Consider the following 19,620-nt stretch of genomic DNA (forward strand, 5'->3'; position numbering starts at 1 on the left):
GGGGCTTATAAAATTATTGTAGACAATAAGAAGACATTATTAAAAGACCTTGTTTATTTTAGTAGAAATTTCTTTATGAGCGTTTAATAAATTACTACCAAAAGTACGAATTTGTCGTGGTAATTCAATAAAACGCCATAGGCAACCTCAGATGTCAAAAACAGTCCAATTTAGGGGTGCAGTTCGAGAATATACGGTAGCAGAGGGGGTTTATTCGAGGGGAAGCTTATTAACAGTTTGTAGTTTTAGAATGGGGGCTTATTCGAGGGGAGGGATTTTTCGAGGGGGGGGCCAATTCGAGGATCTACGGTGAGTACCTACTTGTCGCTCATAAAGGTGCCCCTTTCTTTCCACTTATGGCCCCCCCCCCACCAAGTCTAATGTAGTCTCTTTCCTTTTGCAATCCATTTGTGAAAGCTTGGATGAAGGAAAGTTCGAAATTTTTGATCTTGGGTTTTATCATTAGAGCAAACCAACGAGAAAAACGTCACGCAATACGCTTTCTGTTGATAACCATTCACCCTTCCCGTAAAACATGGAAGAAATGTTTGTTTAAAGAACTATTTTGTTTTTTAAAGAATTGTTTCCGTGGAAGGTTGAAAAGGGTCAACATTATCACAAACCTTGAATTATCAAAAGTTTATTCGCCCTCCATTCACATCTTTAGAATTTATCCTAAATCTAGATCTCTTAAAAGAAGGCGTGGAAAACCTGTTATTGACTTTCATTGAACGAAAAACCATGTTAAAATTCGCAAAAAAGCAAAGGTTGACTTTCTATCTCTTACAAAACTGAAGTATAGCACCCACAGAACGGATATTTGGGCCAACCATGCCAAAATTCGGAATAAAATCAATTAACATCGAATTGACATAGAGTACCCACAGAAAAGATATTTAGGCAACATTTGTTTCTTCTAAGGAATCTGAAAATCGCAACAATTTCCCCTTTACTCCTCCGAGTCTACCACTGCTAATCTAAGGAATATTTTTCGCCCATTAGACGAAGAGGACAATGAAAATAATAGAAGAAACCGACGGATCAGATTCCAATTGCAATTTAATACAGATTCTTTTTAAAGTTACAATGAAGCATAGCAACAAAACATGTGACTAAATATTTCTTAAACCTAAAACCAACAATATTTGATGGAAGATGTTAAAAATGATTCCGCATCTACTAAAATGTAAACAGCAGAAACTACACCTGGTTCAACAGATTAGAGTTGACTGCAACAATCGGTGTGTTTAGAAGCTAAATATAACTTGTCGTATAATTGGACGGGTAATATTCTGAAACATCTGAAAGGGAGGAATTAATAAGACAAACGTTAAAAGTTAAGTGATTCTAACCGTACCGTTTTCTGACTTTAGTTTCGTAAAAAGGACCAGCATTTGATAAGAGAATTTGGGATAGCATTCTTACTGCAAAATACAACTTCACTCGTCCAAAGCTATCTAGAGCAAAAATTCATTCTGTGAATAACTTGCATCAAAAATTTATCGCACAAGGAGGCTTAAGGAGAGGGGATGTAGCGACTGTTGGCATGGGTCAAAGGTTCATGTTAGAATGATAGATTATATGAGAAATACCCGAGCAAGGCAAATGTCATACCTGGAAGCAGGCTGGTTCTCTAGGAAGTACAAGATGCAATCAATAAAGAGATAAGAGAGACATCAACAGATCTACAGTTGAATCCTGTTAAGTCGTACGCTGGATTGCTCGGACTTTCGCTAATTCAGACCTTTTCCATTTCCATTGGATTTTCCTGCCTCATCCAAGTCAAAAAGCTACTCTCAAGGCGTACGCCGGGTAAGCCAGACAATCGCTAGATCAGACTTGCAACCTTTGAATGTCCGAATTAACGGGTTTCAACTGTATGTCGATAACCTTAAGAAAGAAACGGGAAACAGGATAGAGCTGGAGGGTTGGATTGTGGAAGATCTGTATTCGGGCTCGCCTGAGACCATTCGATAAGTAGTACATAGCCATGCCAGTCAAAAACTAGGCCCATCATCTCAGCAATGTCTAATGGAGCGTCTCTGTTAAAAGTATCAATAGCATTGATTGTTTGGTGGTCCTTAACTTTCAATTTTCAATCTGGGACTTCCTCTTGACCACTGTTACCGTGACAAAAGCCTTCCTTCATTGGCAAACTCAAATTCGTATATCCATTATGTACTCATAGCAAGCAGCTGCCAATGAAAAGAGGGTGGAGGAGGCAAAAGCCGCTTAACAACAAACTTCATTGTCAATAAACAACTGAAAGAACCAATACAGTTGCATTTTACTCTTCTGGTATTTTCTGTTGCAAAACGCATACATTTCCAGCTGCTTCATTTCATTTCTACATTTTTTAAACAATATACTTTGACAATTTTTCTCGCAGATTTCTAAACTGTCTTTTGAATTCGATCCCGTCGCCCTAAAAAGAAATGTAAATTCATTCAAAGATCAACCAGCTTCCAAAAACTGCAACATGGACTACAAAAGAGATGAAGAATTTGGAAAGTTAATACCAATAGCAATTCCCTTTCCCTTGTGTGAGTAAAAAGCAATTCAGCATTCTGTTAGTGTGTATTGGGATAACTTACTGCAGGTAGCAATAGAGATACCATGGCCCAGCGAATTCGGTTAAATGCATCATAAAGGAAATAAAATTAACGGACATCTTCCATAATCCCACATCATCCAATAACGGGTACCTCCCAATAACGAACTTCTTCCAAGAACAGACACCTTCCACAATTGCACACTAAACATCTTGCTTTATCTACTTAATGATGATGCTTTGGCTGCAGCAGTTGTGAATGATGGCGGTTTTCAAGTGTAGGGATTTCTGAAACCATATAAACTTTTTTACATTACAAGTGTGTGACTCTTAATGTTTTTACTTTTTGGACCAAGGACACTTTTACATTTTAAAAAACGTTGCCACGTAACATTCTTTGCTGAAGAAAGAGGAAGCTACATTCAAGATTGGTTAAAAAGAGTGGTTAATCTTATCTTGTGTCGCTGCAGGCTGAATTCAAAAGACGCTTAATTTGCATGGACATTAATGCTAAATAGTTGGCCTACGGTCTTACTTAGATGGCATTTACACTGTAGCGGACAAACCGATGCTTATGTACTGTAGCTTCTGAATCCGGATTCGTATTCTTACGGTTGTTCGTAAAAATTGGAAAGTTAACCGGTATAATGTAAAGAAATCAAGTTGAAACAATTTCCCCACTACAGCGTCAACGCCGGTAGAATAACAAAACTTCCCCATCGGCAGTACAAACGGTGATTGCCATTATGCAGGATTCAACTTTCTTAGCATAACAACTCACCTTGCAATGCCTAAAGTCAACGAGTAACGGTTTTCTGTTCATGTCGATCAGATTTATGCGGAATGAGAGCTGATTCCTGCGTCGATCAATTGTCGAAATAGAAAACTGAAATAAGAAAAATGAATGTTATAAGTTTGAAAAACAACAGCGAGAGCATTATTTGCCAAAACAGAAAAACAACGAAACCTCTGATAATTCTATCCCATAATTTCCTGAATTTCCTAATATCCAAGTAGAACGGGCACTTATCTACAGAGGGCATTTTACTTGTCCCCAGGTGCTGGCTGCCTCTCTTCTCTTATAAATATAAAAAATATTAAAAAACCATTAATCTTCACTGCCAAATAAATTCAATTGTATGGTAGTGGCACGAGTCAAGTACCCTTTTTGATAACTTTCAATACATGCTGCATTCAACACAATTACTCTGGTATCAAACCTACTTTGGAATAAGTTTACTCCAATGCACTTTTTTACAATATGATAATGTCTTTCGTGAAAACGTGTTCAATCGACTTCTGCATGAGCCGTAATTAGGCTACATTATGTTAGAGTAAAGTGAGGTGAAATTAGACATGTATGAATGTATGTTTCTACTCAAAGTATGCATATAACATGGTTACGATGTTACTTTTGGTTATTAAACATATTAAAAGCAAATATTCTCAATGTAGAGAGCTAGAAATACATCTAAACTGTATCGAAAAAAATATATTCTTTATACAAAGTAACTAAAACGGCCTTTCACACACTCTTTTGACAAATATGTAAAAACTGGACGAAATCTTAAAAAACAAATTTACAGAAACCCTTTCTGCTTTTTCAGGGTCATTTCTAAAGATCTAGAGGTAGGCTACATCCATAGATCTAGGGTTGATTTTCTAGAAGGCAGAAAGTCAATAGTATTTAGCCGGTGAACGGAAAAGCTGATTTAAAATTAAGAATGAAAATAGCAACTGGTTTTCCTTAATGAATGGCCGCTTGAAAATGAGCACTTCCTAAGGGCTACCCTTATTAGATTTTCGAAATGAAATGAAACGATGAAAAGCACTTGTTAAAGCGCGCAAGTATTGACAGATCCTGCAAACATCCGAGTGAAAGGGAAGAGCTGATCGCACGAATATAAGAGCAGTTACTGAATTTACTCTTGCAAAGAACATCTACAGCAGGATGTCCATCACAATACAGGAAAATGTGTTTACAATTTTTATTCACAAAATATAACAATTAATAACAACTTGCTACCACTGGGTTTTACGTTGATTTGTTGATATTGAAAATGGGCATTTTTTGCCTTTGGTGTGATTTGCAACTGTTATTATTCAAGAGAAAATTCCAGGCAAAGCTTGCCTCAATATTTCGCGTATCGCGGCAAAAATCTCCCATATGAAGATATCGTTTAAGCAGCACTATGAAAAAGTAATGAAAAGACATTCAAATTTCATAACCAACAAATAATAAACAACAACAAGAGTAGCAAATAATCAAAAGCTGAGAAATTTACCTGACCGTGTGCCAATGTTTTGTAGTTGTATTTAAAAAACATTCAAATTTCATAACAAACAAATAATAAACAACAACAAAAGTAGGAAATAATCAAAAGCTGAGAAATTTACCTGACCGTGTGCCAATGTTTTGTAGTTGTATTTAAAAAACATTCAAATTTCATAACAAACAAATAATAAACAACAACAAAAGTAGGAAATAATCAAAAGCTGAGAAATTTACCTGACCGTGTGTCAATGTTTTGTAGTTGTATTTAAAAAACATTCAAATTTCATAACAAACAAATAATAAACAACAACAAGAGTAGCAAATAATCAAAAGCTGTGAAATTTACCTGACCGTGTGCCAATGTTTTGTAGTTGTATTTAAAATCTTCAAACAAACAAAGCAACTTTTTTGTAAATTCTTCGAATGATTTTGAGACACTGAAGCGAGTCATCCGCTTTGCTAAATGTTGTATAGGGTTCTAAAATGAAAGAAGGAACTTGTTTCTAAGCAAAAGGAAAAAAATTCATTGGGAAGGATTCTAGAATTATTTGATATGAAATAAAACATTTGCTAAAATATACGAGGATTGTGAACTTGATTTGGTCTCGTAAGTTTAGAAATTTAAGTGTTCAGTGTTGAAATGCATAAAGTTATGATAAAAGATAACCTTTCATCAGTATATTCTGTTGTATATTGTTTCATGACACATAAAATCTAAAATCACTCAAAGGTATGTTATACTCATAAGGAAATTGAAGAAACCACGGAGCATCTTACATTTTAAGGGGGCTAATGCATTTAGACGGTGGGATGAACATGATTTCTCCGGCTTATTGTAGGGTTTAAGTACATTTTGGTAACAAGTACATTAAAATAATTTTTGGGGGAGTTTAAGCCCCAACAGCCCCCCCCCTGCTTCCACGGTACTAAGGAAAATTTTAAGGCGAGTACTTAACAGGAAGAAAATATTTTTAACTTTCAAAAAATTGGTCTTTTGCTCGGGAGTGGCTAGAAATGTGGTTAAAATGTCTCCATTTCAGGATGTCTTGAGAATTCGATCACATGAATGCTAGTGAAGAGTTATGTGTCAAGCGTGAAGCACAAAATAGGAAACAGCAATCCTTCTGAAAATACAGGGTACGATGAAATAACAAGTAAGATACCTGTGAAGACCCAGGTGTGCATTGTGTTTGACTCAGTATGAGATCATCAACGTGAAGAGGTTGGGAAAAGCAAAGATTCGTCCATTCATTTTTTCTATCGCCATCATCATCTTCTTCGTCGTTGTATCCAGTGTCATTCCGCAGCCGTGGTTCTGGTTGGGTGCTCGATATTCGTAAACTATTATTAAAAGATAATCAATTTTCAGTGGTGCAAAATGAAAATAACAAAACATTGCTAGAATAAAATATAGCATAATACAGAAAGAATCTTTTGGTGGTGCAAAACTTGAAAATGGCTTTGAAAAAAGCAAACATTTAGTAAACTAAAGTTTTTCGTCTGACACTCTTCAGAGTATAAAACGTCAGAACATAGACCGAAAACTCTACGTTAGGAAATATTTATACCCAATACAGAAAGATTAATACCTCTGTTACAGAACCATATATATTCACTCCAAAAATCAAAGCAAGAGAGAAAAAAGGTCTACCGCTTCGACATCTTGGCAACGATGTTCAACAATCTTCCAATTTTTCTGAGACTCGTTAACTTAAAATATCAAGATGTAGAGGAAGGTCTTTCGTGTTGATGTTAAAAAAGCTAACATTTCAGAACGTATACAGAATTATATATTGTGATATTAATAAATCGAACATTTTATACCATGATTTTTTCGAGGAGGGTGTTGTATCTCGGTCAGATCTGTGTCTCTTGAAGCCCTGAGAACATTGCGGAGGAGTGCAACTTGACAGGCAACTTGACAGGCCTAAGATTCCAAAACGAGATGAGATTTAATAATTTTCGAGTATTCAAACTATCTGATATGCTAATCTTTAAAGTTCTAGCTTGCACTCGCTTACAATTCAAGTACATACAAATGAAACCCAACAACTGCAGTTCTCCAAGAAAACAAAACATAAACATGGAATCTAAACAGCAAAGATGCAAAAGTTAGCCTTTGTAACTTTTAATGCGGCTTCTGTAATATACAAAAAGGGGAGTTCTATGAATGCACTAAATTGACCACACACCTAATGATATGTTGTTTGCCAAAATAAAGGACCTGGAAGATATTCCCAAGACCACACACGATCATTAAAGGACATTTTATATCAAAGTTTAGCCTTCAGATGAAGACGTGTGACTTCAGCCAACAAACTACAGTTTAGCGACGAGTCGATGCCGATTTCGTGAAGAAAAACGTTAACTAAACTGAGATAAAGACAAATTTAAAACATTTGCTTACAAATAATTTCAAATTAATTGAAATATTAAAGGATGTATCCTACCTTCCCTAGGGCTCTTGCTTTTCAGGGTACTAAAAGATCTGCGAATTAATTACAAGACGAATTGTGACTACAATGTAAACAAACAAAATCAAATCTGTGTAACTACACAAAGACCTTGTTTCGTTTGAAATCTTAAAGAAAGACTCTGATTTACTGACGGTGGTTTCGCTTTAGTTCCCAAGGCAAGCTGGATTGGTAAGTTTTCTTTGATAAAAGTATCTAACATTTTAAACAAATATATTTGATAAACTTAATTGATTTCTTGAACTTTCAAACTTGCTAGGGACATGAAGGCATTTCATTCACTGAGATTTAATAAGAAATAGCAGAGTTTTCGCAAGTTGATGTTCTGTTGAATTCTATTCAAAATCTTAGCTATTATTTGAAAAAAGATGACCAAAGCACGTCTTTCATAAAAAGAAGAAATTTGGAATATGATAAAATTTTCCAGTATGTATAAAACATACCTCATAAACCATTTGTCTTTTTTAATTTGCGGTATAGTATATCTCTTTTCAGAGTTTGGTTGCAATATTTTCTTTAGTAATGCTATGAGATACAGAGTGGCGTCAGGAGAGGAAAAAAGCAGTTTACATGATGAATACAAATTCAGGGGAAAAAGTCGTTCCAAAAAATGAAGGCAACGACGGATTCTATGATGAACGGAATTTCAGTAACTTGGGCGTGGCACGGCTTAATTGTCTCGTTATATCATATACTTTCGCTTTTATTTCTATAGAATATTAATCCTCTGAGTCATTGAAACCATGTACACGGTAGGTTACAAACTGATTGTAGCTCTGTGAATGGCGGCTTTCATGCGGTTTCCGAGGTCCAGTTTTACTGAATGGGCTGTGCATCGGTAACCAGAGGCCCGTGTTTATGAGGCGTGGATAGGAAGTTTTAACCGATAATCTTATACTGAATGAATGTCAGTAGCAGTGCTTGATGTAAACAAAAACTTGACTTCGTACTAATTCCACAGGAATGGCTGTTTATAAATATGCGTACAGCTGGTATAAGAAGATAACCTTTGTGAAGGGCTAATAATAAATTAACTAGATAAAGAGTTTTTCAGCTAAATTGTAAAGGAGTGCACAAAGATGTAAAAACAGAGGTTGAAACTGATTGGCTGCTTATTTCAAAATCTGACAGCATAATCGGGAGGAGCTTATTCAACAGGGGGCTTTATCCAATCATTACGGTAAGGGAGGACACAGAATAAAGAATATGTCATGAAAATTTTGTGCCTATTGATCTTTATTGGTAATACGTATGATTATTTTTCTAGCAAGAACAATGATATTTTACGTTCATCACAACATGGAAATGCCTTAACCTACAAATACAAATGGATCTGAATGTTTTGCATCACTCAACAAACGACGCACAAAGTGAGGAATTCAGACAGTGTTGCAAACCCGTCGTAGCGAGTGAAGAAAAAGGTACAATTTCTGTAATCAGAGGGACTGACATTAAAAAGAGAGCCATTTATAAAAAGATTTCCAAAAGGAACTGCAATTAAGTGAAGAGGTTACTGAAAACACGGCTATCGTCCAAATGGTCTTTGCCATCAGAAATTGATTTTTTTATTTGAATTCTATATGAATTTCAGGTCAAAATTGCAGGTTACGATGAATCTAGCGACAGAGTTTCTCTGGACAGGCTATAGTCCCCTTATCCCAAGCTGCAATGACACTGAGGCAGGATCAAAAATATTAAAGTTAAATGGATTCCAACATGCATAGAATACGCATACCCAAAGGGATTGTATCGATTTTCGTCCATGGTGTGTTATACGAACGGTTTTCTTTCCAATCGATGTATTCTTTGCATCGATCACTTGGCTCATCCCAAGGCAGTTCTGTGGAAAATAAATAACTGGTTTTGAAATTTTATTTAATAAAAAATTGGCCGATTGGTTATGGGATTGGTGATATGAGAAGGCAGGCAGACTGAAGTTCCATAATAAAAAATGTGACCATATCAATGTGACAAATATTATGCCCAAAATAGAATAGCATACAGATGTTTCAAACAACTAAGATTCGTGTGTCGTACAATCAAATGTGACGATATAACTTGAAATTAAGGTAAAATTGTCAATTTTACCTCACACAATTTGCCCTTTATTTCACGTCATAACATGCTTCAAAGTAAGTAACTCAAGTGATACTGGAGGGGGAAGTCAAATTGAATGGCAGAAACTGGGAAACTGAAGAATTGGGAAGAATTTCATAGAAAGAGGAAAACTGAAACATTCAAGTTCATTTATCGCATTATTCGTTGCCAGGAGTTCAGGAAACATGACATAACACGACCTTTGGAAGGTTATTTAGCAGTCTCTTATACAAGTAGACACAAAATGATTTCGAATAACTCCTTTGATGTTGTTTAATCACTGTTCAGTGTATCATTTTCGAGAAATCTTAATTTTGATAATCAGTCAAGAAGCTTTAGCGCAGGGAAATACATTTGAAGTCCTGTAGCAGTGTCCAATAAAAATAAAAAGTATTAGGTAATGATATAACTTTCATAGATTGTCTTCTAAAGAAAATGCCAATGCTACCTAGTACAATTCGAGACTAAATTGGATTAAACCTGAAAGGAAAAAGAAGGTTAAAATAGTCACAAATTTTATTGCTGAACACGTTTTAGAAGACATTGTAGATATGAAACAGCCCTCCTTGCGATAAATTTTCCTCGTAATTTCAAGATATTTCCTTTGAACAGAGGTTGAACAGCCGGAAGTGATTCATAGATTGTCAACTTGTTTTCATCAATTTTCGTTTTAGTTTGGCAATGTTCTATAATGGTCGCTATTTTTGACCACTCGACCGTTAGAGCGTAAAAAATATCTGGCCACTGGCTTTGGCTTGCTTTTATTAATTTAGCAAAATGTCTCTGCATACACGGTGCTGCCTGAAAACGCTTTCAAAGGTGGAATTCAACATCGTTGATATTTATTTACAAAAAAGCGCGCTAACTCTGTAATATCAATGTAATGCTATACTTAGACGGTGAAAAATGAAACAAGACATATTTAAGAGGCACAGAGGTAAGAAACCGAGTCATTATAAATTCTATTTCTCTGAAATTTGACAGACTGAGACGATGTCAAACAAGGCGGAAAATTTCCTTGGTGGAGATTGCTGGGTGTGATAAGTGGCCCCTGCAAAATTAGCAGTCAGTTGGTAGAGACACACGAAAATTTGGGAATAAATTTCTTTCTTGGGGGCAAGCTACTTGCGCCGAATTCTTTTGGTCTCCAGTGCTAGAAAATTTTGAAAAAAATATAATACTTCCACAGACAAAATCTGTAAAAGTAAGAGTCGTGGAAACAAATAGCTTGATACACTCATTTTTTTATAAGAAACAAAGGTCGATGTTGAGCATTCCAGTTTCTTAATGTTCTGGAAATTTCAATACTCATTGTTTCTTAAGAACTTTTTAATTATGATGTCATGAATTTTATATTTGGGGTTCCTTATATTTAATTTTCATGCTAGGAAGAAATTTAAGTTAATGTTAGGAACTATTACAGAAGATGTTTCTACTGTTATGAAATTATGCTATTTTATGAAATGTTTGTGACCTTTTTTATCACGTCAAGAGATTCGCTACCGTTCTGATGATGTATTTAGATGTGGGAAGTGTATTTTATCGCTTGTGTCGCAATCATGTTCTTAGATTTTACAAATTTTCATTGTTCTCAGCTTTATCACGATTTAATAGTTTCTTAATTTTTTTGCTTCGAGCACTGAAGTTTCTTACTTTGTTCCGACTGTCCAGTACTCGTTTCTTATAGCCAGTTTCTTATAAAAAAATGAGTGTAGTAACGATAATTAATTATATAGAATAAGAGTAACAAACTGCTTCTAAAAACTTTTGTCCAGGGTTGTAGCAAAGACAGTCATCACACATAATATTGTAAAGAGAGACACGATCAAACAATAGTTGCTGGGAAATATCAAAGCTTAACAACGTATATTCATTCGGTCCCCTTTGGTCGCATGCAATATGTTCAATGAAGCACCGTTTACAACCACATTTCATTTAAGGTCACTCTATTCAAGCTACTACAGATCAAAGATCCATTCATTCAAGCATTTGATGCTACTATGAATGGAGTCGGCTGTACTACAGTGGGGATCTCGCTGTTGGACGTAATAGTGGAATTACACGTTTTTATTTTAAGAAAGTTTTATATATGACCATGACAACAAACCAAAACTCAGATTTTGGGATAGTTGGAGAGTCATGGTAGCCAACCTTCCGATAGAAGATGGTACCTGATGATGATGTTTTATAAGAAAGTTGTGCTCGGTTCTTCAAAAAGTTAAGAAAATTCAGGGCTGGATCTTTGAAAACCTACGAAAGTTGAAAAATTTAGATGTTCAAAGTTTCAAAGGAAATTGCGGTGTAAGAGTGAAATATTTCAACAATACAGTAATGTGCTGAACAGGAAACGACAAATACAGTATGACGTTGAGGGTTTTTGAGAAATATGGCATATTTATAGCATTTCATTTTCTCCACCAGTAACGTAAAACTTTCCAATTTTACGTTAAGAAAGTGCTAAGAAAGTGTTAGTACTTAAATTAGGAAATAGGTAAGAAAGTCTGAGGGCTGGGCTGAAAAAACTTTCTTATAAAAAAACGTGTAGTGTAAATAGGACGATCTCAAAGGAATGGAAAACTAGAATAGAAAAACAACCCCTAAATTTATCTTTTTTGGTTTCCGTGGTAAACTTGGAGCTACCAGACTGATTCAAGATCTGTTGTCTAGACAGTAAAATAACTTACTGAAGAAGAAAAAAGTTGGTTATCCTAAGCCATTCAGGAATTCATTAACGTTCTTAACTTGCCTGTTTTTATCGAGAAAGAGATTTTTTCGACAAATTGCATTCTTAGGGACAACTTATGCCTGTTTAACATATTTCCGTCTGTTACCTCTATACTTTAAAACAAGTGATAATTCAACTCATAAGGTAAGGAATGTATTTTGAAGCAAGTGTGAAAAAGATCATTTTTCGAAATCCAATTCACATATTTAAACGATCAAAGCTTTCTCTTTGATAGTTTTTTGCTATTGGGTTAGACAAAGATAAATTCTATTGCAAAATATATGTATAGGATTTCGTATATGCAGGGCATAGTGGCGGACACTTGGTCAAATATTGGGGGGAGGGGGGGCAAGCCTATTGTTTTGATAAGATGACGTCACATTTTATCATTGTTTTAGAACAAAAGAGCATTGTCTTCCAAAACATTGGAGGGGCGACTGCCCCCCTTCACCCCCCCAGGTGCTCGCCACTGACAGAGCATTATTCATATATACATGTACCATTTACAGGACGTTATATGTAGGATACAAATACAAGTTACGAAGACAGGCAGTTTTCCATTTAAAACTTTTAAATAATGTACAGCAAAAAATATTAGAAAACAAAGCTGGCTTGTGCAATAATTCTATACGAATGTGTAGTTGTTGGCTTAGAAATAAGTGTTAATTTGTACCCAACATAACCAACGACCACCTCGAGAGCTTAAATAACAGTAATACAAGGGATTTAGCATGGTTTTATAAATTTTCTTTCTGTAAACCAATACCAATCCTTCCTTCCCATCTTACTGTAGAGAAACCATGCTCTGTTTAAGTCCATTTCTTCTTAGCTCAACTATGTTCAATAGAAATTTCTTATATGTGCCTCTTGCATAAACCAATTTTACAGATCAACCTTAAGAAAATGACGAAACCCCATACCAGTCCTTTTCAAGACTTCACAAGCTTAAGAACCGCATCTTTAATCAAGTCCGTTCTTTTAAAACCAATGCTATAAAACCTCTCGTCACCAATAACCAGCAACACACAGAACTGGATATTCGATTATTTTGCCAAATCGACAATCGTTGTTAGCAGTTTTCATCTGACCAATTAATGAGTTATTGATCATTATCTTCTCATGATCAAGTCACTAAATCCAAACCCTTTAAATTCAAATTCCCTTATTCGTCTGCTGCAGATATTCCTTTCTTTATCTTTCAACTGCCTTTACCAACGATTTTCATTATCAATATCCATAGAATTCTTAGTAAGATTTTCATTTACAAGTATTGCATCAAAGCGTCACCTTAATTTTGACGCTGAAACCCACAACACGTACGGTAGAAGGGACAGCATTGTTGGAGGCACATCATTGTTAGCGAACACTATAAGCAATATAAATTGTTTGTTGGAAACAATTGATTTTTTATAGATTTTGGAGGGGTGTAAGGCCTTTAAAACAGAAGTAGATACGACCCTGCAAACCATAGGCAGGCACTAGCCTTACTGATTGCGTTATTTTAGCAAAACAGGCTTTTCCTGGAAAATAATTTATTATACAGTTTAATACCATTAAGTTGGACCTCCAAGGGGTGTATGGAAATGATCTGACTTAGCCGACTTACCCGGAGAACGACTTTTGGCTTGATAGGGAAGGAAAATCTGATGAAAATTGGAAAATCCGTCAGACTTGGTATAAGTCCGAGTTATCCGGGGTACAACTTAAGGGGATTCAACTGTACAGTAAAATTACAAAGAGTGAACTAGAACACACCTCCAGCGAGCATTGCAGTAAGGACAATACCACATGAAAATACATCGGCTGGTTCAGCTTTGTACTGTTTCTTTGATAGCACCTTGAAAATAATTGCAAACGACATGAAATATAATTATGTGTAAATAAATAAGTGCTTCTTCATCTTGAAGTACTTAAGAATGGCCAGAAAACCTGGAAGTGGCTGCTACGAATGTTTACTGGAGGCAGGTACGCACAATCAAAAGTTGCAGAGGCACAAGTGCTGGAATAATTTACAGGGGGCACATCTTACAAAGAATAAATACAAAGGTATGGTAGCTAAGCTTTGACTAATAATAAACAACAATATTCTTGCAGAAATATCTTGGTTTAGGAATTTTGCTCCTGAGACTAAAAAAGTTTAAATATGCTGCTGTCAAGCAATGAAGAACGTCCACTGATTGTTCTGGAAACAAAGCTCCTTGCATTCACAACTGTGACTCTGTATATTTCATTGGTCAGAGAAATAAAAGCAAAGCTATTTGTTGTTTCTTTACACAACGTTGTAAGATTTAATACATATTTTGTGCTACTAAGTAGCATGGTTTTAAGTGCACGCCTGCTTGTTTGTAAATTTATGAAAACCCTTGATTATTATAACATAGAAAATGTAGCTTTTTAATCATATTTGAGTCTCCTTTGGTCAGCTTTTTCTCGTTTTTTCCACCATGTTCTACCAACATCTAATTCAACTTTTTCCCAACAATTAACTTCTCTTAACCGTCAAATGACAGGAATTAGACACTGACAATAACAGCATAAATTTAAGAAAGTATACATATAGTGCTGACAAGCCAAACGGAGTAGGAATTAAGATAAAAAAAGAACCTCGGGGGCTACATATGGTGGTGTTCCACAACATCTGTCAAGCAGCCTCTCTTTTTCCTTGTATCTGAACACAGTTGCTAATCCAAAATCAGTAATCTTCAAATTACCTGAGAAATGAAATTATGAAATGAAGTCATACATATCTTAAAAACAAAAAATACTACCATGTAAAAAATCCTTAAAGTTCTTGAATTACAACAACAAACTGTTTAAGAAAGGTCATTTTCTGTTCAAATGTTTGTCACTTAGCTCTTTAACGTTTTTTCAACTATTTGTGTTCAATGTTTTATCTCCAACAAATAGAAGAATGTCTTAAAACATAGGAACCGCTGAGGTAAAGTATAACTTGACTTCTAAATGATGATAAAAAGTTTTGTTAGCATGCATGCTGTCTTGCATATTCCTGCAATTATAGTGGATAAATACTGGCCTCATCAATCTGGGTTTAGCAGTGCTCATAGGCACAAAAGTTCATGCTCCAAGTTTCTGCAGGCACTTCTTGATTGACTATTTCCTTTTCTTTTACAATCATGCCATAATGACAGAATATCAATATTTTTATAGAGCCAGTTTGGTTCTCAATAGCTAATGTCAGGTTTAAGTCATCTCCATATTATCTTTATTTACCTTTATTTACTTTATCATATCGCTCTTTATTTATCTCTTTATTTATATTTGCTGATCGCTTACAGTTATTCATTGGTTTCCTTTTCTGGGCATTTTGTTATTGCTTATTTGTGCCATAGCAGCACGCATGTCTCCTATACATATGGGGTACCTCTAAAAAAAATTCAGCTAGAAGAAAATTCTGACAATTTGCGACAACAAAAACAAGCATCTTTTCTTTCAATTTTTGGAGTGAACGCATTTGCACATCAAAATGATCAAATCTTACAAGAATGATAAACTCAAAGCTAAAGAACAAAGTATCAAAATTCTGTAAAAGTCACTTTGTTGACTGAGAAACTTTGCACTGGACTCATCGGGGAAATAAAATTTCGTGGCAAAGATTAATTAAACTGTGGAGAAAAAAAACCCAGTGTTATGTTAAATTTCTGTTAATGCAACAGGACCACTTGACAACCAAAAAAGTCAGATAGAAACTGGATCACTTCATTTCCTTTCTTGCGACACACATCAATGTATATATAATTGCTTTCAGCAATTGTTATGCCATCTGTTCAGTTTTTCATGAAATTGTGGTTATGATCATATTGATATGGTATCTGTTTTGACAAACATAATTGGGTGTAGCAGTACTAAGCTTAGCAAGAAACCCAGTAGAAAGGCAGATTTGCAAAATTTATCAGTATCTGACCATAAGTTGCAACCTATTTTACTTGCAGGCACATTTTTACACAGCTCGCAGGGGCAAACTTTTTTGCTCGCAGAGGCAAACTATTTTTAATAAGCCGTGGATAAATAAAAAGTAAGATTGGACTGAAGGAACTTTGTCAGCTAGCCAAGGACAGCAAGAATTCATTTATTGATCTTAAGAGGAGTCTGACTCGGCTTCATGTAGGTATCAGTTTAGGTTTATCAGTTTAAATTTCCAGATTGTGATAGCTGGATTAACATCACCTAATAATTAACTATAAAAAGGAATGACTGATCAAACATTGGGACTGACTTGAGTCAATGTCAAGGACACAGATAAAAAAGTACAAAATTACAACTAGAAGCCAATCAATTATACTTCACAATGTAGATTTATCATCATTGCCAAAAAAGGATGAGTCGAGAAGAAAGTAATAAGGATGGTAAAATGACTAAATAGCATGAACAATTTACGAGGAATATGTAAAGGGTAGCACAACAACCAACAATAATTTATATTACCAGCCACATCAAGAAGAAGATTCTCTGGTTTTATATCTCTGTGAGTTACACCTTTTGAATGTATGTATTCCTAAAAGGGAACAGGTGAATATTTAGTTTGGAAATTTTGAATCAGGTAAAAATAAAAGAGAGAAATAATCAAGAAAATAACAGAAGAGAAAACTGTTAGGGGACAGTTGGGATAAAGAAATAGAGAAACAGCATTTGAAATAGCGAATAAGAGATGTAATCAAAATGAGACAGAATGATCAAGCAGGCCTGGCCATTTGAGGAGAGCCATAGCTCTTGCTCCCATCCAGGCTCTCCTCAAACGCTGGAGGGGAGCTAGAGACTGCTCTCCTAAATTGTTCTAAAAAGCAAATTTGCTCTCCAGGAAATCAATTTTTCCTTTGTTTCTATTCTTATAGCTCACCTGAATAATAATAGGAGAGCTGTTTACTGCTCCCCTGTTAAAAGTCTTACGGCCAGGTCTGATCAAGAAGAAGAGGTGAATATGAAACAAAACAAAAATATCACTCACCAGACCAAAAATCAGTTCCTTGAAATATTTGTGAGCTTCGGGTGCAGGCATTCCCACATCAGGCTCTAAAAGATAAAAGATGAAATAGAAAATTTCAGATATACAAAAAAGCAGATACACCACATATTCCAAATGATTGTCATATGGTATTTGATAATGACCTTATAAATTCTAGTTTTTTGCTTGTAAATTTCTAACATCTAACCCAGAGCAAACAGATTCTTTGTATTTTGTATTTGTTTCTACCTAGCATCCGAAGGTAGTTTTTAGGACACTGAGAAGCTTATGCTTATTGAGCAGTGTCCTGGTCCTTCCTTTCGATGTGACCACACCTCATGATTCCTATGCCTGGAATTACAGAGAGCTGGCGACTCTCCTCACTCTGAGTGAAAGTTTGGTCATGCAAGGGACTCGAACCACAGACCCTTGGTGATCAAGTGTAAAAAGCCATTGCAAATAGAGAATCCTTGTACAAAACTTGTATGTAATTATCATCCAAAGCTGCGACAAGAAAGGCAGCAATATTCAAAGGCATCATGGTTGCAATCAATCAAAGTTTAAAAAGCCAAAATTCCTCTGTGCCTACCAATTCTGTCAAAAAGTTCTCCACCAGGTGCATATTCAAGAAACAAATAAATTCTTGGACCTTCCGTTCTTTGGCCATAGTATTTGACAATGTGGGTGCTTTGAAGCATTTTGTGAATACAGACCTAATACAGGAAAAAATTGTATCAGTTGAAAAAAAATTACAAAATAATCAAGCACTTTTCAACTTATAGATTAACCATCACGTTAGAAAAACTAATGGGTTTTTATTTCAAAAACGAAACAAGAGTATGGACAATTTTGTGTTCAAAGAAGTTTGATTGAGTTTGAAAGGCCATTGATTCAGTTTGACTTAGCAAATAGTAGAATCAATTGGCAGAACTAATAGAATATCAATCAACTTCATTTCATTTATTTATTCTTAGCATTAAATTATGTATATAACAACAAAAGATGCAAGAAGCTTAATTGAGTATATTTATAATATGGTTACGGAAAAATATGCATCAAAAATGAACCTTGCTGACGAGGACATACAGAAGTAACGTGTTAGAGAGCCACTTTTCATGCTAGGCAGCTATCTTTGTAAACAAACAAAACAAAGAAACATCAGATTCTAATGGAACAGTTTTTGAAAAATTGTGAAATAAAAATTGTTGGGACAAACTGCAGTTAAGAAACTGCTGAATATGTTTTTCATAAAAATTGTACCAACCTGAAATCTTCCATTGGCTACATCACACCAAATTTTGAACATGCTTAACTGATTTTGTATACTGAGAGTTAAATTTATACTGTTCTTTCAGAATATGTGGTCGAAGATTGACTTTTGACAACATCATACTTTGGTACTCTATGGCCAGCCAGCTAATTGCACGAGAACTGTTTTGTTTATTTTAATGAAAATTTTAAATTTGCCGTTGCATGGCAACCTTTTTTGTCACAGAATTGCTTTCAAACTTTCTGGAGTATATTATATTGGAAGGAAATCATAATTTACAAGCTATATTTAGTCTGGGTTAATATAACACAAAAAAAGTAAAATGAGTTGAAGTTAATTGTAATAAGCTGTTGATAAAATTTAAAAAGCAAAAAGGAACCTCTTTTTTCAAGCTATCCTGGTTTCCAACAAGTTTATCAGAGTTGACAATTTTAACTGCAATTGCTTCTTGAGTTGTACGGTTTACAGCAAGTCGGACCCTGGAAATATAAATTGAATACTTTATTATAAAACCGATGAAACTTTTCATTATCGCTTACAAACGAGTAAAAAAATAGTTTAGAGAGAGTCCTATCAATGATCTCAACTTCATATGATCTTTCACAATTTAAAAATACATACGACTTCTCTGATTAGGCCTGTAGGTAGATCTGCACACAACAGCAGTTACAAACAACACACAGTTACAGCAGCGTCCACGCTATTTGTTGAAGGAAGGGAGGATAACGGCTTTACGGCTGGGTTCAGTGGTGATGAGAAAAAAACTCTGCTACACATAGATATTCAAAATCACCCTCTATGTATTATTAATCAAATGGAAGAATTGAAATGGGCTCAACTCTTATATTAACCTTTTTACTCTTGGAGCTTCAACGTGCAAACATTTTAGTTAATACTTACTCTCCATACGCCCCTTCTCCAAGCGTCTCCACGAAATCCCATCCTTCTACAAAAGGCTCAAATGCCATCTTTAAGTACGGCTCAACTGTTCTGAGTTCTTCAGGCCATTGGCAAGCTTTGGCGCGAAATTTCCAAAATGAAGCCTGTGTCACCGTTGCAAAGCAATTTCATAACGAGGCTGAGAGTGCTCTTCAGGAATATTGGTATTCACTTCTGGCTGGTCCATGCTCACCAGCCTACTTTCAGGGACTTTCAGGCCTAAAAAGCCTTCAACTTATCGCTATTCTTACCCGGACAGACTTACATTTTGTTGAGTGGTAGGCTAAAAAAGGTCGATCGGTAGTTTCCCATTTAAAATGCTGTAACAA

General features: G+C 35.3%; 1 protein-coding gene across 2 annotated transcripts; it reads right to left on the minus strand.

Moving 5' to 3' along the window:
- Positions 1-1,041: 1,041 nt before the first annotated feature.
- Positions 1,042-19,383, minus strand: LOC135684364 (serine/threonine-protein kinase Chk1). 2 transcript variants are annotated; one of them, XM_089114852.1, is made up of 15 exons: positions 19,253-19,383; positions 18,732-18,831; positions 17,672-17,795; positions 17,086-17,150; positions 16,566-16,635; positions 14,727-14,833; positions 13,878-13,959; positions 9,036-9,140; positions 7,744-7,825; positions 7,277-7,314; positions 6,651-6,753; positions 5,990-6,167; positions 5,173-5,304; positions 3,333-3,437; positions 1,042-2,425 (listed from the first exon to the last, which is right to left on the minus strand). In XM_089114852.1, the coding sequence occupies exons 1-15, from the start codon at positions 19,318-19,320 to the stop codon at positions 2,357-2,359; spliced, it is 1,428 nt and encodes a 475-aa protein (XP_088970978.1). In that variant the 5' UTR covers positions 19,321-19,383; the 3' UTR covers positions 1,042-2,356. The 2 variants fall into 2 exon arrangements, with proteins under 2 accessions (XP_088970978.1, XP_088970979.1); XM_089114853.1 differs by having other exon boundaries at positions 6,651-6,740; positions 7,276-7,314.
- Between the last annotated feature and the right edge of the window lie 237 nt (positions 19,384-19,620).

The sequence above is a fragment of the Rhopilema esculentum genome, chromosome 21, assembly GCF_057945365.1.
Source record: "Rhopilema esculentum isolate cy_ngs chromosome 21, ASM5794536v1, whole genome shotgun sequence".
In the NCBI taxonomy this organism is placed as follows: domain Eukaryota; kingdom Metazoa; phylum Cnidaria; class Scyphozoa; order Rhizostomeae; family Rhizostomatidae; genus Rhopilema; species Rhopilema esculentum.